This window comes from Gossypium arboreum, chromosome 6 (genome assembly GCF_025698485.1).
Source record: "Gossypium arboreum isolate Shixiya-1 chromosome 6, ASM2569848v2, whole genome shotgun sequence".
Lineage (NCBI taxonomy): Eukaryota > Viridiplantae > Streptophyta > Magnoliopsida > Malvales > Malvaceae > Gossypium > Gossypium arboreum.
Window position 1 is genome coordinate 134,638,599 of NC_069075.1, and position 26,915 is coordinate 134,665,513.

General features: G+C 30.1%; 1 protein-coding gene and 2 long non-coding RNA genes across 3 annotated transcripts; 2 read left to right on the forward strand and 1 right to left on the reverse strand.

Annotated features, from left to right (window-relative positions):
- Positions 1 to 298: 298 nt before the first annotated feature.
- LOC128293838 (uncharacterized) lies at positions 299 to 1,453 on the forward strand. The gene is made up of 4 exons (XM_053029389.1): positions 299 to 450; positions 537 to 659; positions 1,090 to 1,154; positions 1,244 to 1,453. The coding sequence occupies exons 1-4, from the start codon at positions 384 to 386 to the stop codon at positions 1,451 to 1,453; spliced, it is 465 nt and encodes a 154-aa protein (XP_052885349.1). The 5' UTR covers positions 299 to 383.
- Positions 1,454 to 9,901: 8,448 nt separating this feature from the next.
- On the forward strand, positions 9,902 to 11,013 carry LOC108475415 (uncharacterized). Its single transcript, XR_001869970.2, has 2 exons — positions 9,902 to 10,376; positions 10,548 to 11,013. It is a non-coding gene; the product is annotated as an uncharacterized LOC108475415 (long non-coding RNA).
- A 3,861-nt stretch (positions 11,014 to 14,874) lies between these two features.
- On the reverse strand, positions 14,875 to 15,714 carry LOC128293702 (uncharacterized). The gene is made up of 2 exons (XR_008283879.1): positions 15,217 to 15,714; positions 14,875 to 15,126 (listed from the first exon to the last, which is right to left on the reverse strand). It is a non-coding gene; the product is annotated as an uncharacterized LOC128293702 (long non-coding RNA).
- Positions 15,715 to 26,915: the final 11,201 nt, after the last annotated feature.

The window sequence follows — 26,915 nt, forward strand, 5'->3', positions numbered from 1 at the left end:
AGTCTTGTTGTTTTTCATTCTTTAAGGCAATTTTCACAAATATGTTGGGTTTCATTTTGACATTTAAAAGTTCACCATAGTGGAGAGTATCCCATTATGTCCCCTATAGCAAAGGGTCTTAAAACAAGTCCAACTCATGGTCCATTATTGAATAATGGGGGTATATTGGGTGCCCTAATGATTGGTCTCTTTTTTTTTTTCTTTTTCCAATTTAAATTGCGAAAACTTCCATGTGGGTCCTAAAAGCCAAATAGCATATATTAAAGGGGGGTAACTTCCCATAGTAATCGATAATTCAAAAGGACTAACATCCAAGTTCTTGTACCGACAGTGAAAGAGAAACCAAATTCTGAAACACATAAATCCCATATATCTCTTCACAAATGAGGCCTTCCCACTTAGCAGTCTCCCTTATGGTCTTGTTCATCATTTACCTTTCTAGCGTTCAAGGTATGCCAAGAATTCCTCTTTACTGCATTGCCATTACATATTTATATATCATTAAATTCTGACATCTAATCTTGTTTCTTTTGTAGGGATTCGCTTGGAGAAAAGTTTCAAACCGGCCGGACATGATCCTATACAGGAAGGTGCTTTGATGAAAAGCAGTAATGGAGTTATGGGAGATATCCTTCTCTGCAAACAAGGGCATTGTACAGGTACCAAGAAGAGAAAATCACACCACTGGGTACCAAGCATTCATGAAGACTACTGTGGACCTAGGAAGCACAGGCCAAGGCACCATTAAAATTTCCTCCCTAGGATTAGTTTTTTACCATATTTTAACTACCAGGCTTACTAGTTGTTTCATTATTCTTTAAAGCCCTCATAAGAACCGTTACCAAGGCCATGTAAGCTGACAAATTCCTTTTGTCCACCAAGAAGCTCGTCTAACCATATATGAATAATAACTTCCCTTTCACTGGACCATATTATAGCATTATGGGGGCATTTAATTTGTGTAAGAATTCAAAGTTTTATGAATCAAAAACCAATGACAAAGTCCATGTTGTCTTGTAGTGCAACAAATCCAACACATATACATCTCAATCTAAAGCAGATTCATTTTTTTAACATTCTTTTTTGCAGGAAAGGGTAGGAAACTTTTTACTGCAACTACTGCTATAACTCCTACATCTTCCACCATTTCAAAGGTTGGTTTTGAGTTAATAGTTTAACATGTACATTCCCATAGCTACGGTTTAGATCTTCCCTTCCCTTTACATGTGACTTATGTAAACAGAAAGAAGAGAAGGGAGAAAACGAAGTTATACCAATTTCAACACTCAAACCAGCCGTCGAGGAAGAAAATGGTGGGAAGCAAGAGAAATTCCTTCTTGGTTCACCGACAACTTCCCAACACCCGGACGTCTATCACCACTATGTCAACATTATGGACATTGTTGAAATGGACTATTCTCCAGCTAGGAGAAAACCTCCAATTCACAACTAAGAGTGGGGGGATTAAAAAAGAAATCCAACATAAAAAGAAGCAAAAGTTTTTCAGGAGAAGGAAATTTAGGGACAGTCTTACAGGAATGCTGCAGGTTTTTTGGGGTTATGAATGAACTTAAATTTTCACATAATAGTGTTATTAGTTTTATTTTTTCTTATATACTTGTTAGACCATCAGTTTTTTTTTGGAAGCTACAATATAGGGAAAAGGAAGAGAGATGAGTATTATACGGGACCAAGTGTTAGATTAAACCATCACTTTGGATGATGGAGCAATGATGCATTACATTTTGAGGCCCTTTAGTTTTTAAAAAAAAAAAATTATAATAGGAGACTCAAATTCAAATTACACTTGTGATGTTTATCACCTTAACTATTATGTTAATATACGAGATTCTGATTCTTTAAATTTTGTAACTTAGAATCAATTTTTTTAATAAATTTAATTGTTAGTATAAAATATATAACCCGAATTGATAGATGAAAAAATGTAATTTATTTGAAAATACAACTATTTTTTATAGAAATTAATTAATCAACCGTCGTATGCTTAGTGGATATGATTTTTTATTGGCATTTCAAAAGTGAGGATTTACATTCTATTGTTACGTTTCCACTTCAATTTGAAATATGTATAGAAAAGTTTATAAAAATAAATATATCTCAAAGACATGCATTGGTTGGATAAAGATGAAAATTAATTGAAATGCGGACAGAATTGAATAAAATTGTACAAAAAAAAGGTGAAAAGTGCAGAATGGGTGAAGTAAGTTGGTATTAAAGGAAGTAGGTATGGACCTATATCAGACATTGAACATTGTATCTTATAATGTTAGTTGGCCACCATAGATTTTGGGCTAGATCCACCATGTTTTACTTATTGATTGCAGGTGAGGACTCACATGTCATCTGCCGGGTCACCTTTGCTGTGGTGTGGCCACAAGTGCCAAGATTTCATGGACCATGCAATTCAACAAATGCTCCTACCTACGTATGGTCTCTCTGTGGGTGTTTGTTGGGGATGGGGACAATGTTTTTGGTTCATTGCAACCTGAAAGTTGGATATTTGATAGATAACTGCATAGCAGTCTCTGGTCCCAATGGAAAATTGCACACAAAAAAAATCCTTCATTTGCTGCTAACTGCTTTGAACTCCTTATATGCTTCTAATTGAGGGCTGGAAATAGCTTATTTTACGATTAATGTTAAAAGCCAAAATGTTATGTGTTATACTAGGACTGTCTGTAATAAGACTTCAGTATGTGTAAGACTCGTTGTGGAACCCCTTGGTAGAATCATTCGGTTAATGGTTTGACAAGTAGGCTCACTCATTAGTTGCCATAGCAAGGGACTGCTGCATCAGGTGGGACCGTGTAGGACACTATGGCGCTAACCTACTTGCACCTGCAACATTAGTTCGGCTACTGATATTTGACCCACCAATATGACTCGTCATGTGGTATTACAGGACAAGAACTTATCTATCTATATAAGGGCGAGGAAAGGGACCAAGGATATGACATCAAATCTCTCATTCCTTTTGTCATCTCCCCATTCAACCATAATTTTTTACTGCTCTCTACCCTACAGAGGTGAATCGACTTTACTCCACTACCATCTCTTCCATATTGATCTTTAGTATCAATGTTTAACTAAATGGAGATTCTTCTTCACAATGCTAAATAAAGATTTAATAGTTTTTAAGAATCAAATGATGGGGTCAACAAGTCAAAGAGAGTATTGTTTGATTAGTTTTGGAATTGTCCAAGGAAAAAGATTGTATAGAGGGAATGCACAGACGTTGAAGTTTAGTTAGAACATATAAAACTGGATTTGGATTTTGGATTCAACCAAACTCTCCACATACCCATAATTGAACGTGGCATATTTGCTTTTAATTAAAACCAAGTACTTCTCTATAATTAATCCATATGTGAAACCAGTTTCCTGCTTGCATCTGCCTTTTCAGTGACCTTCTTTTCCATCCATTTCTCCATCAAACAAGCTCGTCGGAAACTTGACGTTTCTTCATCTTCCTCTTCTACTACTCTGCTTCCGTTGCATTTCCTGCTAGCTTTGCTTTGTTTCTTTTACATTGTTTCCCACTAGACTGGTGTCACCACCATCGATGGAACAGTAGATTTTATCAAGCGGAGTAGATGAAAAAGATGGGTTATCTCTCTCCTGCCTGTACACTGTTTTCTCCAGTCTGTATATGGCTTCTCTTTTATCGGTGAATAAGGGTTCAGAAGCAGCGAAAATAATAACAGAAGAAGAAACAGAAGATTTTCGCTGCAAAGAAATGAGATCACTGTTTCAAATTTTCTTTGAATTGTTGGAAATGAACGAATGAAATATGAAACAAAACAGAGAAATTGATGGGGTTCTTTTTTCTTGAAGATAAAGATGAAGGGGGGACAGGAGCTGGGTGCTTATATACAGGGTGTTTTACATCTTACTACGATGGAAAGTAATGCCAGATTGTTAAGTCTCAGGGAAGGTAAAAAAAAAAAAAAACCCTTAATTTCTTCCAAAAATAGAGTCACATTTGAAGATACATATAAATTATTGCTCTATTGTTATTCAATTTTGCTTCCTGCAACATCCACCACAAACCTATATCGAACATCTTTTTTTTTTCCAGCCTCTCCATATCTGTGTTTATATAATCTGTCTTCACCACTTCGATCATTGAGGTCGAATTTTTCTCCACACAAAAATACCAACCTCTCCTCTATTTCCTCCATGCTCCCAGTGAAACTCCCTGTAGTCGACTTCCTCCCTGTTTCCACACAAGCAAATCAAATACTTTTTTAGCTTTACACTTGTGGAATTTTAATTTGACTCACCAAGCATGACCATGGTGTGAGGAACTGAAAAGGGGTGTTAATAACGATAGTCAATTATCAATTTCCTATCGAGTCTCTGCAATGAAAGGTAAGGACCAACTATGACTTTTACTCCCATCGGGATTTTGCTTCCAATCACTATAAATAAGGTCTTTGAGTTTGCCATGTCTTGACATTGACGATGTCAACAAGTCGATTTTATGGGGAAATTTGTTGCCTCCATGCCACACAATTCAAACTTCATTTCTTTTTTTTCTTTTTTATTTGGCTTTTTTGTACTCTCTTTTTTTCAACTTATAATGGTGCACTTCAAAGATCAGGAGAAGTATCAACCATCCGAAGTTAAGCATCGAATTCGAAGGTGTACGACAAGGGGAGCGCTAGCTGACTTCAAGATTTTTGAAGACTTCAACAAACATCAGGAGTGGACAGAAGACGTGCCATATTATTCTACCAAAACTTTGACGATGATTGAGGTATATGATGCGCGAGCATTGATCAACCATTGAAGTCAAAGGTGTACCGTTTAGAAGGGAGAGCGAGCTTGTTGGAAAGCTATCAAGATTTTTTGGAGACTTCGACAACTCTTAAAGGGCGAACCGAAGACGTGCTATATCATTCCGCCAAGACTTTGGCGATGGTTGAGGCATATGATGCTCAAGCTGACTTCGAGATTTTTGGAAACGTCAACAAATATTTGGGAGTGGACCAAGGACGTGCTATATCATTTTGCCAAGACTTTGGCGATGACTAGGGCATATGATTTTTTTTTTCAACACCGATGTGGCAAAGTAGAGATTTATTCTGTTTTTTTTTTTTCTTAACAACATGGTGCAGTGGAGATCAACTCTGATTTTTTCAACATCGACGAGGCGGAGATCAATTTCAAATTTTTTTAACGCCAGTAAGGTTAGGCGGACGACATTTGTGATGACTAAGGTGAATCCATTTCAAATGGAGAGAAAAGCTTTTGTAACTTCAATATGACCAGAGGAGGATTCATTCTGAACTTTGCACCATCAATGTAATATCCCGCTTTTTGTGGTGTCGAAAACAGTAATTTCAGGAGCACAAATCCGACGAATAAATTTGTATTAATTATCATTTAATTCATATGAGTCAATTATAATGTGATATTAAGTTTTGACTTGGTGAATTTTAATTAATTGAATAAATAGATAGGTATAAGTGGTTGTTCCGAAAATCAAGTGGTTTCGAAAAATTTGATATTAAGATCTCGTTTCTGAAAACCGAGCACGTAAATATTTTTACTAAATATTGAGATATTATTTTATTATGTGAAAGTTCAGTTTAAGAATTTTAATGTTTAGATAGTTGATTAATTAAAAAGGACTATATTATTAAAGTCGCAAACTTAATCGCTATTGAGTTATAATGATTAAATGGCTTAATTAACTTAAGTGGCAGGTTTTATATGACAAATATGCCATTTTTTATTTAATGGGACGGTTAGTGGGTGTATTTATACCTTTTATACATTAGTTTTAAATATTAAATTAATTAAAATATAATAAAGCATAAAACATAAAACAAAATCATCATCTTCTTAATTTAGTTCTACCGATAAAAAGAAACCATTTTCCTCTATTGAAGGAGCTTAAGTTTCGGAAATGGTTTATCACTCTTGCATGGTAAGAAACTTTTACGCATTTTTAGTAATTTTTATGTTTTTAATATCGTTACAAATAGATTCAGCTAACCTGTACTTTCGTTTTTAAAACTGTTAAGGATTTTAGATTTTGTTATTGATGAATTTTTGTTATATTTTCTATTAAATTATGAATTTGAAGTATTGGTTGTTAGTTAGGATTAGTTTGTAAAGTAATTTTGATAGTTTTAATTAAAAGACTAATTTGATGAAATGTTAAAATTGACATGAACTTTTTGCAAATTTTTAATAAAGAAGTATTAGAGAAACTTTTTTAAATTTAAAATTTGGGATTAGAGACTAAATTGTGAGAAATATAAAAGTTTAAAGAAAATGTGTAAATAATGAAAATTTAAGTGTCATATGCATAAAATTGAGTTTAGAAGTGTACTTAAATTTGATGAGATTGAATTTAATCATTATAGATCAAGATTTGATTCTTATGGAGGATAACCGAGGACAAATGGAAAATGTTGGATTAGTCCCTACGAGTCAGCCGTTAGCATATTCTAGATAAGTTCATAGAATTATTGAATAAGTTCATATTAGCAAGATTTAGTTCTTCTCCAACATGTAGACATTAAACTGGAATTAAACATGTATTTAAATATCTTAGAGGGACCATTGATATAGGATTATTTTATTCAAATGATTCAAAGTCCCTATTAGTCGGCTATTCTGATGTTAGATATTTATCGAATCCACATAAAGGTCGATCTCAAACAAGATATTTATTTACATGTGAAGGTACTATCATATCATGGCGTTCAATAAAGTAGACATTAGTTGTTACCTCTTCAAATTATGCTGAAATAATTGCAATGTATGAGGCAAATTGAAAGTGTGTTTGGCTAAGGTTATTAACCCAACATATCCAGAAGATATGTAATTTGGCTTTACAGGAAAAGATACCAACTATCTTATACAAAGATAATGTAGCATGTATAGCTCAATTGAAGGGTGGTTACATCAAATGTGACAGAACGAAACATATTTCATGAAAATTATTCTTGACTCATGATATTGAGAAGAAAGGTGACATACAAGTTCAACAAATTTGTTCTACTGATAATTTAGAGGATCTTTTTACCAAGGCATTTCCAACTTCAACATTTGAAAGACTTCGAGACAAGATTGGAATGCGTCGACTCAATTAGGGGGAGTCTAAAACATGTTGTACTCTTTTCCTTTAACCAAGGTTTTGTCCTACTGGGTTTTCCTAGTAAAGGTTTTTAACGAGGCAACTTGTAATAGGAGATTATATACTCTTTTTCCTTCATTAGGTTTTTATCCCACTAGGTTTTTCCTAATAAAGGTTTTAATGAGATACATTTTTATTTAAAAGACATCCAAGGGAGGTATTATAAATACATTAAATGGTTGTTTATAACCCCCTTAAACATTTATTAAAGTAATGAGATAAAGCTCTTTACTTCATTTATAACCATGAAATCATTTATTGATTGAATGTAATACATTGATTAATTGAATGTAAAGGAGCTTATAAATAACACCTTGTAAATGAAAATTAAATAATGAAAATTCTCCGTATTTTCATCCACCTTATACTTATTATTGTTGTTTTATTAATTTTTCTATAAGAAATAAAAGAAAAAATTAAGTTATTCTTTTATAAAATAACCTTTTTGTTTAATTTTAATATTAAAACAATTAATTTATTATTGTTAAATATTAAAGTAAAATATAAAAATCATTAAATTTTGTCTTTAAATTATTTTAAATTAAAATTGAATAGAAAAGTTTAATAAAAATTTAAATTTAGTGGAAAAATTCAGTCAAATAAAAAGTAATGAATGAAATTCAATATAAAGTTATAGTGGTAAATTTATCTATAGTTCATAAAGATAATGACAAATATCAATCAAAGTGAGGTATAGTGATTATTTTCTATGTCTACATAGTATCAAATTTGAATATTAACCCTATATTTTATTCTTATAAAATATTTCCTAATAGCCATCAATGTGCTTTGACTATTCTGATTGCATCTGCTAAGTATCATTTGCTTCAAAAATATTTGTTACGAAACCATTTTTTAAAAATGGGTATCGATTTGGGTCTTGACAATGAAAATAAAAAGATAAAAGTCGCCACCAATCTTTTTTGATGAGGTGTGATCGGGTCACCTTAAATTAATAATTTTAATAAGAGTTAAGATTCGATAATTTTCGGTCTACGAGAATCAAAAAAATGAGTTCGGGAGTCAGTTACTCACGAGGAAGGATTAGCACCCTCGATACGCCCAAAATTGGTACCTAGTTGATTAATTAGTATCTTAGTGTCGAAGATTTGAAAACTTGAAAGAATTTAAAATACAATCTCTCTTTGTATTAATGCTAATTTAAAAATGATCGAATAAATTAAAACGGATGTTAAGAACTCTCTCATCTCAAAGTAATAAAATGTCACGCCAGTAAATTAAGACACAACATCTCGAACTTTGGGACTGAGCTTGCCTTTATTTAAAATTAATGTATTTAAACCCTTTTTTAAAAGGATGTTCAGTTATTTAGAGTAAATGAAAAAAATCAAAACTCAGTAAGTTAGAGAACAATTTTCTCGAGTTGCCAAACACCGAACATTGCCTTAGAATTTAAAGAACATGAGTGAAATTCTAAAGGAGTATTCGATTATTTCAAACAAATGAAAAATTGCAACCCAACACGATAGGGCATGATTCCTAGAGTTGCCGAACATCGAGCATTGCCTTCGTTTTAAAGAAATTTTAAGTAAATAATCATAAAACTAGCTTAAAACACATTAATTTTACTTGAAATAAAATAGAATAATTGATTTAAAACAAAAAAAAAAAGTCACAAATTACAAAGTAGCATTTGCAAACAAAAAAAGAGTGAAATTATAAACATGGGACAATGCACACAAATGAAATACTATATTCGGCGAAGAATAATAGTATAAACATAAAAAATGAATTAATCAACACATCATGGCAATGAGTTCATATCTTACTTAAGACATTAATAAGAAACCAAAATATAACTCACCACAGAAACATATTAAGAGGAAATACAACAAATTTTCAAATATAAATGAATAACAATTAAAATGATAATGCAAATGAAGAGTAAACAATATGCAGCAGTTATGTATGAAATGAAATGAAAACTAAAAACAATACATAATATATAAAACAATACAGATAATAGGAGTCAATATAATGTGTAACAATTCAAAAGCCACTAACAAAAATTTAGGGTTTGAAATGATTTACATATATATGAAATAAAACTAAGAACATGTAAATGAAGATTAAAATAAATATTGTAAAAGAAGAATTTTGGAGCAAATAACATACAAAAATATTTTAAAAACAAAACATATCTATTTAAAGGTGATGATATACAGACAATAATAAAAAAATAACATAAACAATATATAATGAAAATATAATAAAAATAAAGAATAAAAAATATACATGACAAAATAACAAATCAATATAGAATATTACAATATATACATGAAATAATCTTGAATAACAAGGAAATAATAAAACATACTTTTAAAGAATAAACTATATACGTAATAAATTTGAAAGGAGACACAAATAAATAAATTTAAAAGAAATTATATGTGTAAAATAACATGAAACTAATAATGTGTATAAAATAAAACTAATTTTATCATAAATCATATATGTATTAATATAAATTAAATATAAATTAAATATTATACAAAATTTTAAAAACGATATGATATACAAGGTAATTTCAAAATAATAGTTTTATAATTTAAAAAAATTAAATTATCTAAGTAATTTAAAATGTATATAAAAAATGCTAAACGAATTAAAAATTGAACTATACAAATTAAAAGGACTCAATTAGAATAAAAAATAAACTAAAAGGATATTTAATAAATAAAATACACTGCTGAAATTAAAGGAAGGACTGAAGCGCAATGCGCTCCAATGCTCAGGGATCTAAATTGGCAATATACTAGACCCAAAACGTAGAGCTTAGGCGTGGACCTGACTGCAAACATGCGCAAGTTACAGGGATAGTTTAAAAGAACAAAGAAATACAAATGTAAACTGATTGAAAGGTAGCGCAAAAGAGGAAGGGCTTAGCGAGCAATTAACCCTTTCATACAAAGAAGTGCAGATCCGTTTCCCTTTGAAACGATGCCATTTCACTTGAAATTAAAAAAAACAAAAACAAAAAACAATTGGATTCTACCATTTTCTTTACTAAAGTATATACCAGACCCCCCTTTTTCCCCTACCCTTCACCTTGGCTGACTCTTAGGCTTCACCGGCGCATAATATGCCTCCACCACCGCCGAGGCTTTCACCGGATCCGCAAGGGTCCGTCGACTTCAGACCGGAGAAGCGGGCTTTGGCTAAATCAACACTGAACAAACCGGTAAGAGAGGTTTCTTCCTCTCTTGTTTATATGTTTCAGAATATGTTTGTGAAAAAAAATAAAAATAAAATAAAAGATATATATAATAAACAGAAAAAGAAAAAGAGGAATTTACACCTCTTTAAACTTCAGCTTTTTACTGATTTCGTGTTTCTCCTTTTTTGGATCCAGAAGCAGCCGAAGCATTACAAAATGTTCGTTTAGTTTTTTATAGGCATATTACAACCGTATATTTTCTATTATTTTTCTCTTTTATTGTCTGTTTCTGCGTTGTTTTCTTCTGTCTCTGTTGCGTGTTTCTTTTGCTTTGCAGGTGTCAGAGGGTTGGTGGTACGGGCGACGATCGGCGGTAGTAGAGGCGGTGGTAGCGTGTGGCGGCTGGCTTAGCTAGCTTTAGGGTATCTGTTCGGCTTTAGTTCTTGGGCTAGTGTGCTAGTTTTTTGTTTGGGCTGTTGGTTTAATTTGTTTTTGGGTGTAATAGGGTGTATTGGGTTTGGGTCTGGTATTGGTTCATTGGGTTCGGTCTAATTTGGCATTTACACCATGATTTAAGTTCTGCATAAAAGAATAGAAGAAAATAGTAAAGCACTTTCGTTTTAGAAAAAATAATTTGAGTTATGAAATTGTTGTTTAACAATAGTGTTAATTAATAATTTTAAATGTTGATTAAGTCTTAACTTGATCGGCATAATATTGTTGTCAATACAAGAGGACGTGGGTTTCAGTGCGCTGAAGAGTATTATCTTCCTATTTATGAGGTGAGGAGGAGTTATGGGTACTTTTAAGTATTGTGTCAAAAAGAAGTTATGATTCGAACCTATAATAAACTTATTCAAAAATTTTAATAATTTTAATTATTTTTTAGAAAATTGGTTTTAAATGTCTTTATTTTAATTATAAATTGCTTATTTAAAAATAATTCAAATAAGTTAATTGAAATAAGGTTTTCTACGAAAATTATAAATATTATTTATTAAAAAATAAGAAAATAATTATTTTCTTGATACAAGAAAATAATTGTTTTAAAACATATTAAAAACTGTTTTAAAATTCAAATTATAGATAATATTTTTAAAATATATATTAAAATTAGTTTTCTTTAAAAATCTAAATATAATTTATTATAGAAATGTTTTTGGTAACTATCTTAAACTAAAAATTGTAACTTTTTCTTAACACTTTTAAAAATTATGTTTATGTTGTAAAAAAAATTGAAATAATCTTCAATTTTTGTTTATGCAAAAACATTCAATATTTTTGAGAAAACGGTTTTTTAGGAAAAAAATCAAATAAAGTAAATGTTGATTAAAAACGTTTTAAAATAATATGAAGATCGATTAAAAATTAAAATTAAGTAAATATTGATTATAAGGATTCAGATTTTAATTACTTTTAAGAATTGTTAAAATAATAGAATTTATAAATATTTTTAAATATACAATTAATTCATGTTTTAGAACTAATTTTAAATATCATGTTATTTATTAATTTAAGTTTATTTTAAATATTAATTTTTTTGTTCTTAATTTATATTGATTATAATACAAACTATAAATATTTTACAAATTATAACATTTTTAAATGTTACAGAAATTTTAACTATTTTAAACAAATATATAAATATTTTTTAATTAATATATACAACTAAACTCTTCATCAACGGGATAAGAAACTAGTAATAAAATTAAATTTAATTACTGCATATTTAAATAAATTTTATATAAATTTAATTTTATGATTGATATTATAAGTGAATTAAATCATTTTATTGTAAGTAAAATTTTGAAAGAAAAAAGTATTAGTAATAAAATAATAATAAAACTTTCTAAGTTAAAGAAATTACATACCTTTCAAAATAAAAGTAGGAGGTTGAAAAGAATACTCGAAAAATGAGGGACGTGAATTTAGCAAATTATATAATTAGGACTGGTAAAAAATTTCTTTAGTCCTCTAAATTTCGAAATTAAACAAGTAAGAACAATAATTAATGAGATTGATAATCTGGGTCTAAAAATTTGAGTTGACAAATTGAAAAATAAATAAATATATATTAAAAATAAAATGTACACATGTTGAGTTATTATTGGACCTTTTAATCTAAAGTTTACACATTCACACATAATAAAACCTTAAAAAAAAAAAATCACCCAAACCCAATGAATCAACCCAGGAAAAAGCATACTGATTTTGAATTGCTTTATATCACGTTGCCTTTGATTTTCAAGAGGATACTAATTTGCTTTATATCCCGAAGATGAGTTTTAACCACAAATGGGCAAAGACAAAACCATGGCTTTAAAGACCAAAACAAAAGCAATCACGTTCTGATCAGACTTCAACTATGGGAGGGCTTTTGTTTACCTCATTTTATATTTTAGTTATTTATATTTAAAATGTTACGTTAATATGTTGTAATATCTTAGTCACTAATCCGTTAATTATTGTTAACGGTATAATGATAAGCTAACGTAACATGTTAAATCATCATTTCAAACAAAAATTTTAAGTTAAATTATACAATTCGTCCCTATATTTTTTTGTTTTGAGTAATTTAATTTTTTATTTTATATTCTTTTAACTTTTCTTTTCTTTTTTTTTTAATTCTCCTCTGCTTCTCCTTCTGTTTTCCTCCTTTATCCATCTCTTTTAATGTAGTTTTTTTCTATATTTTCTATTTGTTAAAACATTTTTATGTTTATGAAAAAAGAAAAGACGAAAGCTGAAACCAAAATAAATCTTGCTTCATTTATTCTCACTCAACAATTACAAACCTTTATTGTCCATCATCATTTTAACGAACTAATTTAGATCTCTCAATGACCTAGCCCACAAGTCATCTCACTCGAAGACCTCGCCAATTGTACTTACGGTAGTCCACCCTCAACAAAGTTTCCCAAGCCCGTTCCCTTGACCTCCTAACCAACCCCCATGACCACCTTATCTATCTTACTTACTACATTCTCGCCCTCTCGAAAGTACGTTGTTTCATGGATTCTTAAAATGAGCTCTACACTCTCAATGGCTAAAACGACCATTATATGAAACTTACCTTCAGCTTTACCCAAACCAATTTGGTTCCATGTTCCCTTTCTCTCTTCAGTTCATCCATGCTTGGCTTCCAAAGCTTGCTTGGGAATACCTAAGAGGTTTAGATCAATTTTATCGTTTGTCTAATTTTATTCGTCAAAAAATAAAATAAAATAAAATGAATAATCTACACAATTCTATAAAAGTTCGAAAATAGAAAAAAATTGTTTTGAATATAAAGAATTCAATTTATGTTTAGATTTGATTAAGGATATAATTTTTATATTAATTAGTTAGATCCAGTTTAATTTCAAAATTAGGTTATATTCAAATAAAGATTTGATTAAGAATGATTGATATTCGGTTCGAGTGAACTTTAATTTAAGAATCATGTGAAAGAAATAAATACTTGGTTTATTTGGTGGGTAAAGATTATGTTTCTGCAGTGAAGAATATGAGAAGATAGACAAATAAAAGGGAAGAAGAAAAGGAAAAAAATGAAATAAAAAAAATTAAAAGTATAGGGACAAGTTTTAAGGAATGGAAAACATATAAAAACTATGTAAAAGAAATGGAGAATGGAGGAAAATAGAGGGATGATAAGAGAATGGAAAATAAAAGAAAAAATTAAATTGCTCAAAACGAAAAAAAAAATAGGAACCAATTGTATAATTTAACCTAAAATTTTCATTTGAAATGATGATTTAACATGCCATGTCAACTTACAGTTACACCGTTAAATTAATGCTCTGTGACTAAAATGTTACAACATGATAACGTAAGTGACTAAAACGTAACGTTTCAAACATAAGTGGCTAAAATGTAACCTGAAACAAACAAAAATGACTATTTCAGTAGTTTACCCATGTAAAAATATATGTGCAAACTTTAGATTAAATGGTCTAATGATAACGCAACACGTGTACATTTTATTTTTATTTCTCTCTTCTTTTTTTAATTTTTCATGTCAAATTTTTGGACAGAAAATGTTAATACCCTTAATTATTATCCTTAGTTGCTCTATTTCGAAATTGACAGGGACTAAATTATTCCAAATCTTTTATAGTGATTAATTTGCTCAATTTTAAAATTGAGAAAGATTAAAAAGATCTTTTTACCATTAAAATTTGGGTATAAAATGTATTGATAAAATTTTAATTATAATGATAAAAATATTTAATAATAAATTTAGATTATAAATGTATATTTTAAAAAACTCCTCCTGTTGATAACACCTCCAATTATAAGATTCACTTTGTCAAAACTTTTATTGCAGCAGATGATCAAAGTAAACAAATTATTGCAATTTCTATTTGGACCATGTGGTATAGGAGAAATCAATTGATTCATGAAGGTACCAAATTTTCTTTGCAGGAAGTGCTTGGGTTCATTCGTGGTTATGTTCAGGAAGTAAATAGTTGCAAAGAGAAACTCGATGGTTCTGATGGTTTTCAGAGAAAAGGGTATTGGATGCCTCCAGTTTTGGGTTTCATCAAGATTAATTTTGACGCTACCTTTCAAAGAGATTCTAGAATCTACAATAGCAGTTTTAGCCAGAGATTCTAGAAGTGGAATTAGAGGAGCCGAAACTTATCTGATAGAGGATGTTGCTAATGTGTTCATTGCTGAAGCACGGGCATGTGAAAGGTCGTTACTGTTCGCACGAATGATGGGGTTCCGGTTCCTGGTCGTAGAAGGGGATTCTTTGACAGTTATCAAAAAGCTGCAAGTAAGGGTAGAAGATTAATCGATCCTCAGACCTATTATCCATCACATTCGAGATTTAGAACATTATTTTGAAAAGGTAGTTTACCTTTTTGTTCCTCGTTCTGTTAATGATGCAGCCCATACCCTGGCAGCGGAAGGGCGAAGAAGTCAAAGATCTAGGTTTTGGGTTGATGGAGTTCCGGCTTCAGTAACGCGGTTTGTGGAGAGGGATTGGAGGAGCTGGATGCAGACGAATCAAAGATTGCCATAGTTTGCTTTGTAGTGGAAAAGGTTCTCTGAATCTCCATGTCTAGTTTCAAAGCACTTGGGTTTTCCTCTCAAATCTGAATTGTCTTTTACAAGGAGAAGGAAGCTGTTTTTGGCTGGTATTTGTGGATGCTCTCTTTTTTGTTTGAAGGCCAGAGTGGGTTTTGTTTTTTACTTTTGTGGTTTTTTAGAACCTTTCTGTGCGCGCATTTATGGTTTTGGACCTTTGGTCTGTTTCTTTTTTGTTTTCTTGCTGTTTGCTTTTATTATTTTACTTCTTCCAGTGGTATTTGTCTTTTTTGCTTTATTTTGATGTAACCACCTGGCACTTTGAGCCGTGTGCTAATAATATCAGTCTTTTTATTCAAAAAAAAAAACAACATTAAATAATAGTAAAAATATTTGTAAAAATACCTTAAGTGAACATTAAAAACATATAAATAAACATATTAAAAATTAAAAGATAGTATTTATAAAGTTAGGGTGGGTAATTAAATTTAAAAATAATTATAATTTAAATATTGAATTATTGTTTTGAGAAATAATAATGATTTTAATAAATTTATAATTTTCAAAACTTAAATATAATAAATGTTAAGACCTTATCTAATATTATTATTTTTGAAATATATCTAATCTAATAGATGATAACAAATTAAAAACAACATTCATAATAAATTTGAAAAATCTAATCTAATAGATAATGAAAAATTAATTATAGATATGGCATAGAAAGAGAGAGAGAAAATATACTTGATTATTTGAAATATCTAATGTAATAGATAATTTTATTTTTAAATAAATTCTAATATATATTTGATTATTTAATTATAGATAATAAAATTTGGTTTTAAATTTAAATAAATTTGTTTAAATATTTGATTATTCAAATTTATTTTTCATAATATCATTTAAGATAATATAAATATATAATAATTATTTTTAAATTTATTTGAAAATAATGACAAAATCTAACTAATTGATACATTAGTAATTTTAAAAATACTTCTTTTAAGAAATTGATAATTAATTTTAAAAAATTATGCTTAAATCAAATTTTAAAATAGATAATAGGCTAAAAGGTCTTAAAAGCCAATAAACTTTCCCAAAAAAATTTTTTGATTAAGCCCTTATACTTTTTTTTTACACTCAATTAATTCATTGAACATTAAAATTACAATCAATCAATCCCTTTATAAATCAATCCTTTTGATCATTAAAGTTAATGGTCAATTGTTACAACCTATTTTCTGGGTGTTCTTAACACGTGGCACACCAGTATAGTTCCACATGGTGAAAACTAATATTTTATATTAAAAATTACAGAGATTCATAAAATATATATACAGAATTATAAAATATTTAAAAGGTTCAAATTTATATAAATTATAAAGAAATGTAAAAAACATGAAAATGTATATAAAATATAGAAAATTGTTAAAAAGTTATGAAAATATAAAAAAGTATACAAAATTATAAGTATTCCATACCTCGGTCTGACCAAAGTGTCTTTATGGGTAAACTTAGTTATTTCTCCACTTCCACATGGAACTCTTTAAATTTATCAAAGTTTTCACTCTTGTAGTGCATTAGATATACATACCCATATCTAGAATAGTCATCAATAAATCTTACATAATACTCGTAACCACCTGTTGCACTAACATTCATGGGGCCACATATCTTAGTGTGCACAAGTTCTAGGGGTTATTCGGCCTCGTTTCTTTTGAATTAAAAGATTGCTTAGTCATCTTACCTTCCAAGCAAGATTCACATTGTGGAAGATCAACTTTTTTCACCCAAAATTGGATTTAGAAGTTTCGAGGGTAAACTTGAAATTTTGGCTAGGAATGAGTTCAAAAATTTTGAAGTACGGTAACCTGAAAATATATTCGACTATGGCTTTTTGGAAATTAAATAATTTTTTGAAAATAATGTAGAAAAGACCTTTAATTTTAAAATGTGGACTGTTTTGAAAATTGGGTTAAAATTGAGAACACACAAACATAAATATACCAAAATTTTAAAAATTGCCCTATTTTCCCCAATCTACAGAAGACTCATGAAACTTTCTTCTCCCTTAAAATCCCCAAGGACCATTCATCTATTTTGATCTTCACCACTTCAATTCTTTTGATTTTCATCATCCTCCAAGCATTAAACCTCTCTAGAATTCCATAAAGAGCACCAAAAACACCATTAATTTTAATATCGTTCAACTTTCAGATTTTCTTGGATTTACACCAAACGTTCTTTTTTCTCCAATCAAGGTAATGTTTCATTTTCCTAATAGTTTGTTATGAACTCTAGCTATTTAAATCGAGTTTTTATCTAATGAATCAAAGGTTTTGTGTAAATGTCGAAATTTAGGGCATTAAATTTGAGATTTTGAATGAAATCGATGTTTTAAAGTGTTTTTAAACTCTTTTTGATATTATTAGAAGGTTTCTAAACTCTCCTTAAAGTTTTATTAAAAGTTTTTAAGGTTTTGTTAAGTTTTCATGAAAAATGGTCATTGTACATCGAAATTTTGTAACCAAGATTATGAGTAGTTTAGAGCGGTTTGAAGGTTGAGAATCATTCTTAGGTAAGTAATTAGATGATTGGAATTGGTTTTAAGCAAAGGGGACATGTAGGAATTGAGATTTTTGCGTTTTGAGTAAGCTAATCGAAAATTTTAGTTCTAAGAGAAACTAGCTTAGGCTTGCGTTTTTTGTTGATTTAGGTGAATCTATGGCTGAATATTAATTATGTTTGTTGTGTAATCTATTTTGGGTGAAGATTCAAAACTATTATAGCCTTCGACGAGCAAGGCGAAAGGAAAGGAAAAGCTAGTTTAACCTTTCGGCGACTAGGCGAAAGCGCTAACGGTGAGTATTTGGAATCACTGCTTGTAGACACAAATCATAGCGTTAAATGTGAGCTTAAGATTAGCCTAAACTATTATCCTAAGTTTCAAGTGTAAGCTTTCTTATTTCCCTCATTACTTTTGCGAAATATGTGATTATGCAATGTGGATTGAGTATTATGATGTGTTAATGTGATATGAGTTATATGTTTGTGATAGTTATTGTGAAAAGTGTTAGTTGTAGGCATGATAATGATGTTGTTGTGTTATTGATGTAAATGTGCAGTGAAAGTGTGAAGAAAACGGTAAGTATATATGTGTTTTATTGTGGATATTTTGGCCTGGTGACATTTTGAGACCGTTGGATATAGTTGGCATGCTATAGGATTTGTAAGTACTCACCCATGTATTGTGATTTGAGGCATTGAGCCCCGAGATAGTTTGGGAGAGATAAGAGAATATGAGCTTGGCTCTATTCAATAGGATATGTTGGTGTGTTAGAGAGTGTTAGCTAAATGCTATGCTTTTGGGATACATTCGACTCTTCAAGTTAATGCTGTGTTGGAGATTCGTGTATCCAATGTGTAGTGATAGAGCCCACTTTTATGTTTCATGGTCTCAAGTGCTAATTTATCATTAAATGAAGACATATGTCAGTTTATGTGATTACAAAGTTAGATGTGTTGATAGTTGATGCATAAATATTTTAGCATTCACTTTAGTTAAATATGTATGAATTTGTGCTTTAGATGTTCTCATTTAACGTATGGTATCATATTTATTGGTAGTTTTTCCAATCATTAACAGAGTTTGTTTAAGCTCATACACTTTTTCCTAAACCTTTGCAGATAGTTAGTGTTTCCAGTGTGGGCGATGCGGAATTCTAAGGAAGTGATCCAAATTAGGCTTTAGTATTTAAGTAGGTGATATTATTTTTATTCTTTGAACTGTGGTAATAAAGGTAATGTGGTAGAGTTTTTGGTTGATTATCATATCTTAAATGGTTGTTTTGATTTTATACTAATAGGATTTGATGGTTGTTGTTATTATATTATTGGTTTTGTTTTGGTTTAAGTTATTGATGTTGTTTTTTCAACTGCAAGTATGGTCATTTTGATGTGGAATAATGAATTTGTGGATGCATGTTGAAGTGGAAAATGTTTGAATGTTTTATATGCCTTGTATTACAGTGATTTTGGACGAAATGTACATATGTATCGATATTTGACGCATAAGTATCGATACCTCCATCTTGTAACTATTGTGCAATAAACAATAGCTTTTTTTGGTATCGATACCAGTTCTCGAGTATCGATACTCGGGGTAAAAATATAGATACTTTTGAATTGTATCGATATATTGTTGGGTTTTGAATTTTGAAGAAAAACAGAATGTTAAAGAGGTATCGATTTTCCAAACAATATTGATACCTATTTTGAGAAATATCGATACCAGCGAGTGTGTATCGATACTTACGTGACTTATTTGGAAATTTTTATTTAATGGTCCTTAAACATGTTTTTAACTTGTATTAAGGTCGTTTAGTGTATGTTTAGTAAATTTAATATTGCCTAAAGTATTTTAGACTTAAATATTCTATAAATGCTTAAGTGTGGCGATGATTATATGAAAATGAGACTATGCGGAATGTGTGAAGTTGTGACGTTTGGTGTAGCATCCTGTTACTCGAGCTCGATGACCGGGCTTGATATAATGTGTTACATAAGTGAATTTAAGATGTTGTCTTTCACAAGTCCAGTGATCCTTTCTCGGTTAATATGACTAAGTGTCAAATGTCAAAGATACGCCTTATTAGAGTAAGAAGTTTTAAGTCTTTTATTCGATATTTCAGTCTCAAGCAGTGTGTACATCTTTGGTATGATAAAATAGAGATTATTTGACATCCATCTATTACAGATAAGATTGTGATTTCTAAATATTGCAATTCTATTATTAAAAGTCACGATCAAGTTGTCTTTATATAAAGATGCAACTTAAATAAAAATTTTTTGAAACATGGTACATAGAAAACATATCTTAAAATAATCTTCCTAAAATTATAAAAATAAAGATGTACATCTCTCACTGCTTTAGTTGCCATATTTGTCTTGTGGTCTATTAGATCCTCCACTAAACAAGCTTCACTCATTAAGATTTACATACATTTTTCTTTGGTAGCCAAGTATTCCTTCCACTCTTTACAGTTTGTCGTGAAGTGCCATTTCTTACTATAAAATAAGCATTTAGACTTAGATAAGTCTTTAGGCATTTTGGTTATCTTCCTCTCCACTTATGTTCACCTAGAGACCTTAACATTACCTTTCTTGGCACACTTTCCCTTCCCTTTTGAGGAAGTTGTGATAATTATGTTTGCTTTTGCTCTTCAGACCAGTTGACCGCCATTCAACATCAACTCATAGGATTGTAATTCCTTCATGAGTTGTATAAGCATCAGGTTTTTATTTTCAAGGTTATATGTGGCCCGAAAGCCAGAAAAATCCTTCGACAAGTTCTTAAACACTATCTCAATTGAGTGTTCTGGTCCAAATTGGTCTCATTGTCCAAGGCCTCGGCAAAGTATCTCATAAGAGAAACCATCTGATCTTTGGCTGGAGCGTCGAGCTTCTGTTAAGCATGTTGAAAATTCGAGTTTGGAAAACGCAGCGAAAAATAAATTTAGGGAAAAATCAGAGTTTTAATTTTTTTCCAAAACAAGAACTAGGTTCTAATATCTAAAACAATAAACACTTTATCAAAATCGTACCGTTTCAATTCATCAAGGATGAACACTTCGACCGAGTAGTCTTATCTACTATCCTCGAGTTCACGTTTGCCGAGTGTTAGAAAGTTTTTCATAAAAATTACCAATAGGTTAATTTCTCAATTTCTCTAAACTTTTGGACCAAGTTATAAATAAGAATAATATCTTCAGAAATTTTCTAAAATAATCTCTTCAGAGAATTTTCTCTCTAAAACTTTCTCTTGAATTCAAGTGTGTGTAAATAATAACTCAAGGCTCTCTTTAAATAGGGAGAGTTTAGAGAGTTCAATTATGATTAAACTTAATCACTTTAATATTAAATTAATATAATATTTATCTTGATAAATATTATAATAAATATAATATTAAATCTTATTAAATAAATAGAATATTTATCTACAAGATAAATAATAAATTAAATTTAATATTAAAATAATCACTTTAATATTAAATTAATAAAATACTATTAAGATAAGTATTAAATTAAATTTAATATTTTTTGAAAGGTAAATTCATTAATTCATTCAATGAATGAAACCATACAATTCAGGGGAAAAATAGTACACACTCGTCGTAGATAATGAAAGATAAGCTCCATAAACACAAAAAAGGCTTTAGCTTCAGCATCAATAGAACATTATGACACGTTAACAATTGGCTTTGTCGCAACTCAAGCACGACATATCTGGAGTGATTATAAGCATTTAATATGATAAGAAAATTAGCCCGGATGGTTCAAAGTGGCGAGCAAAAATCAACAAAAGAATCTAGCATTCACCAAACTAGAAAGGACGACAACAAAATCATCCCTAAAATCACTTGTAAAATTAAGATTACATGCATAAGCAAGACTAACAAACGTGCTATAAGAACAAAAAAAAAACTTCTAAAACTGAAGACTTATTAAACAATGATAAAACAAACAAAAAACATATAAAACTTAAGACATAAAATATCCAAATCAACTCGTGAAATCATTTATTATTCTAAAATACTCTCAAAACAGAAACATATTAAGAAGCTGATGAATAACCACGCACTTTCCAAGAAAACTATTGGTGGCCAGTGGAGTTTTAGCAAACAACAGACATCGTTATTTGTCCATCACAACTTGTGAAGACAATAAAGATACCTACAAAATATATCTGTAAACTGAAAAGAGAAAAGACATGTGCAGTGAATGAAAATGAAAGAAATGGTTGGTAGGAGGGAGAAAAAGGCAGGCGATAACCAACCTGAGGCTGACACTATCGCTTAAGAAGCAAACAGCTTGGAGAAAAGTTTTTAGGGTTTTTCTTTTCTAAGTTGAGTTTAAATTAAATTAAATATCAAATATATTAAAATATTATTATTATTGGAATAGTTAATCTGAAATCAATTTTTTGGTAAAGTCTCAGTAGGAGTGTAATTCTTCCACTACTCAACCACCAAAGACTCACTGTCACTGATCATTTCCTGACTACTGAAATGCCACTATCACAGTTGTCAGCACCCTAAGTTGGTTCAGTTTCTACCGGTTCAGTCTGGACCAGTGATGATCTTACTAGTTTCGTTCAGCCATTAGTTGGACTGTAGATCCGGTTTCACATACTTCGACCAGTTTTTTGGTCTTGGTCTAAGTTTTGGGCCTAACTTACGAAATTATGTCTAATTTTCAAGTTCAATTACCCATTGGGCAAATTATCTAACTTGAAAATTAATTTTCAAAAATATCATATTAATTTTAATTAATTTGATTAATTTTATCAAAATTAATTTTCCCAAAAATCAATTAGATTTTCTAGATTAAATTTTCAAGAAAATTCTTTAATCAAATTCTCTAGTTGAACAATTCTTATAATTGCCCAATTTAATTCAACATCGAATAAATCGACTCAAGTAAATTATTTCCAAAGTTGTAGAATTTTCTTCTAATTCAAATGCAATTTGATCGAGCTTTTGTTAAGCTAGCGAAGGGACCAATCGAACATATATAATTAAGCTCTAGTAATTACAATTATATCTAGAAGCATCATTCCAATAATTCACAATTACTTAATCATGGAGTCAATTCACAAGAAGTATCATGGTGGAAAACTCCTTATTGTATAGTATCATGGTGGAAAACTCCTTATTGTATACTCTTTACAAAAGCAATTCATCTAACTGCTTTATCCAATGACCTCATTATGTGTGTTACCCTCATATGATATCCTTGATTCCTTTGAGTTAAACTCGTTAACTCAATACTGTAAAAGCCCGTCTTTTAGTGGTGTCAAAAATAGTGGTTTTGGGGCCACAAATCTGACAAGTGAGTTTGTATAATTAGTATTTAAATTATATGAGTTAATAATAATTTTTATTGAATTCTGATTTGAGGAATTTTAACCAACTGAATTAAAAGTTAGTAAGAGTGGTTTGGTTAAAAAGTCAAGTGGTTATTGAAAATGAAGTATTAGGACCTCGTTTACGTAATTTAAGGCCATAAATATTTTTATTAAATATTTTTAAAGTCGTATTATATGTGAATTAAAGTTTGGTCTGGTAATTTTGATGATTTATTACTTAATTACTGTAAAAGGATTAAATTGTAAAAAAGGTAAAAATCGATTGTTATAGATTTAATATAGTAAAAGGACCAAAATGGTAATTAAACCATAGGTCAAAAAGTCTAAGAGGTGGTGGCATGATTAAATCCACTAACCTTTCGGCTATTTGCTCATTTAATCCTAATTAGTTTAAGATTAAATTGAAATTAAGCTTGTTTAATCAATAATTAAAAAAGAATTGAAAGACCAATTGTGTAATTGCACCCTCCTTAAATGTCAGATGGTATGAATGGTGTGGAATTCTAGTTTGTGGTTAATTGCTATTAGATCCTTATTGATTAGTAATTAAAGAAAAAGGGTTAAATTATAAAAGTCGTAAAACTTAATTACTATTAGTTTATTTGAGTTAATTAGTTATGAAATCATGAGTGGGGGATTAAAATGGTAGTTAACCCATAATTAAACATGGTGAGTGGTGGAATTTGTCTTTAGTGTAAAAAAAATGTTAATTTTATATTTTAAAGTATTAGTAAGTTAAGTTAAAATAAATGAAAAAAAGAAGGAAAAAAATACCATTTTTATTTCTTGTGTTCTTCTTCCCCAAGCCGAAACACCATAGTTAGGGATTAGAAAGCTTCGGCCAAGTTTAGGCCCGCCGATAGGTAAGTGAAAACTTATTTGTTTTTAATAATTTTTATGTTTTTGAACTTATATTAGCTTGATCTAGCTAACTCGGGGACTAATTTACAAACTGTCAAATGTTATGAGTTATGCCATTGATGAGTTTTTTATTTTCTTGAAGTTTTATGAAAGATTATTGTGTTTGGTTGCTAGATAGAACTATTTTGTAAAGTAGTTTTTGTTGATTTTAATGTTGAAGGACTAAAATGTGAAAATAGTAAAAGTACAAAGACTTGGTGCAAAATAACAGCAAGTATAGGCTGTAATGAAGGGGTTAATAGATCGTCTAAACTTATATTTAATAGAAAATGGTTAAATTGCATGATTTGGACCTACAGACTAAATTGCATAAAAATGAAATGTTGGGGTTAAATTCGTAAAGATGTAAAAATGACTTAATTGCATAAAATGAGTTAATCTTACTGTTGAAATTATTTAATTGAATGAAAATATTATTTTAGATCAAGAACGAGTGGAAAACTAAGGAAAAGAGAAAATTATTGAATAGTCCCTGTACTTTTGTCATTGCTGCAATTTAGTCAGGTAAGTTCGTTCGATTAATTTTATACGTTTTAAATTTATATATGAAATGAAATTTATCTGTTGATTGCTAATTAATGTGTTGATATATGATAATCCAGAACTGAAATAATGGTTGATAAAATACAGGTTATTATTAATATCTCTTGAACCAATGAACGTAAGATTGAGTACGATTGGTATGTCAATAAGTTATTTTGCACACAGTACGGGCTTGATATGACATGTGATGAGGATTCCTTTATATTTTCCTATTCACTAAATATACCGAAGTTCTGCATTTGTTGCGGACTATCGTGTTATATTACAATGTTTTCTGGCGTGTTATTGGGGATGAAGGTTAGCCTACGAGCTAGGCACTTAGTGCCAAGGCGTGTTATCGGTTGGATTAGCTCATATGAGCGTATGACGTGTTCTCGGATAGTTAAACATGTACTTATATCTATATATCGTTTATCAGTAATGTTTTTGCTTCAAATCTCTTGTTATAGAATTGTTAAAAAATTATTCATGAATCTCCTGATAACATTGTAGCTTGATAATGAATGATCTTATACTTGTTTATGTATAAACTCAACTATTGTGATCTGTGGTTGACAGGAATTTTGTTAAGAATTTGTTATTTGAATTATTATGTTTAATTCAATAAGCTTTATCTTTTAATCGATGAACTTACTAAGCTTTATAAAAGCTTACTCATGTTTGTTATGTTTTTTTTGTAGATAATATTTTATGGATAATCGGGCGATCGAATCAACTCGAAGATTCACACTATCCAGGAATCTTTGGTAGATTTTAATTTTGTATGGCTTGTATGACATGTAGTAGGGTTAATGAAATTGTTATAAGTTTATATCTATATGTTGGTTGGTTGGTTGGTTGTTTTTGATAATATAAACTTTAGAAATTCCTATAGTATGCCAAGATAATTCTTAATTTGTTCTCAATGTTTGATCATGAATGATAGTAATTGGTTTGGATCTAGGCATGGTGTTTGAGGTCAAGGTAAGCAAATTCAATGTGTGTGTATGGTGGCTTGTATGTTTGATTTAAGATATGAATATTATAAGTACTATGTGATGTGAATTTGAAAGCCAACTTAGTTAAGTTTAGGTGAGCATAATTGGCATGTTTTGGTTGCCCTTGATGTGTTTTAAGGTGTTACAATGTTGAACTTTGGCTACTGTCTAGACTTGTTTCAATAGAAGTCCTCAAGGTATCAGTAGAAGTCTCAGACCAAAACTACCTTGCTCATTGGAGTGCGTTATATCGATAAAAGTCCAAGTTGTATTGGTAGAACCCAAAGTTGTATCGGTAGAACTCCTAGTTTTATCAGTAGAATTCTATAGCATTTTCAAGGTCTTTCCATTTTTGAGTTCTACTGATACTTGTCCACCTAAGTATCGGTAGAAATCCTTCAGACTTTAAAAACTCGTTAAAAATTAAATTATTTCAAGACTCTTTAAAATGTTTATTTTGTCTAACTTAAGAAATTTTTTAAAGTCCTCGTAAGCTCGATTAAGGCCCATAAATGAATGTATTACTCTGATATGAATTATTATGAAATTCTGTTAGTTAAATTGGCAACTTGATGTTATATGTTATTGATTATTCTGGATTGTATGGTAATACGTCGTAACCCTAATCCTATGACAGGGATGGGTTATGAGTGTTACAAATACAATCCTATTTTATCTCATTGCGACCACTGTGTCTTCTTAATGATTAATATGATCACTATCAACAAATGACTGTGATAAATTGCTCGTTCGAGAATAAGTAACTCGTGGGCACGTTTCAAATTTATAAATCCACACAATGCCAATGAGAAGATATAGTTAACTCTTTAATTGAGCTATGAATTTCACTATTACTAGTAAAGCCATGCCATACACAAGTCATGTACCCAACGTACCGACTATCGGCGCGATCATCTTTAGAGTATAAGCCTCCACTTATATCAAAGCACATGAGTTACATATGCATGGTCAGTTACTAACTCAAAATTTAGGTAAATCACGCCATGAATGTAACAAGTGAATTAATTTACAAATGGATTCAGAATTAATTCATCTTGGGTCTAGTCTAATGTATCATTCTACCAATGAATACATATATGTCTCTACCTATTAGTCAATTGCTCCGATAGCCAAGACTAGCCATCTCCTCAATTGGAATTG

Coding starts and splice junctions, on each gene's coding strand:
- LOC128293838 (XM_053029389.1), top strand. CDS start 384: ATGAGGCCTTCCCACTTAGCAGTCTCCCTTATGGTCTTGTTCATCATT. Junction 660..1,089: donor CAAACAAGGGCATTGTACAG/GTACCAAGAAGA, acceptor TCTTTTTTGCAG/GAAAGGGTAGGAAACTTTTT. Junction 1,155..1,243: donor CATCTTCCACCATTTCAAAG/GTTGGTTTTGAG, acceptor TTATGTAAACAG/AAAGAAGAGAAGGGAGAAAA.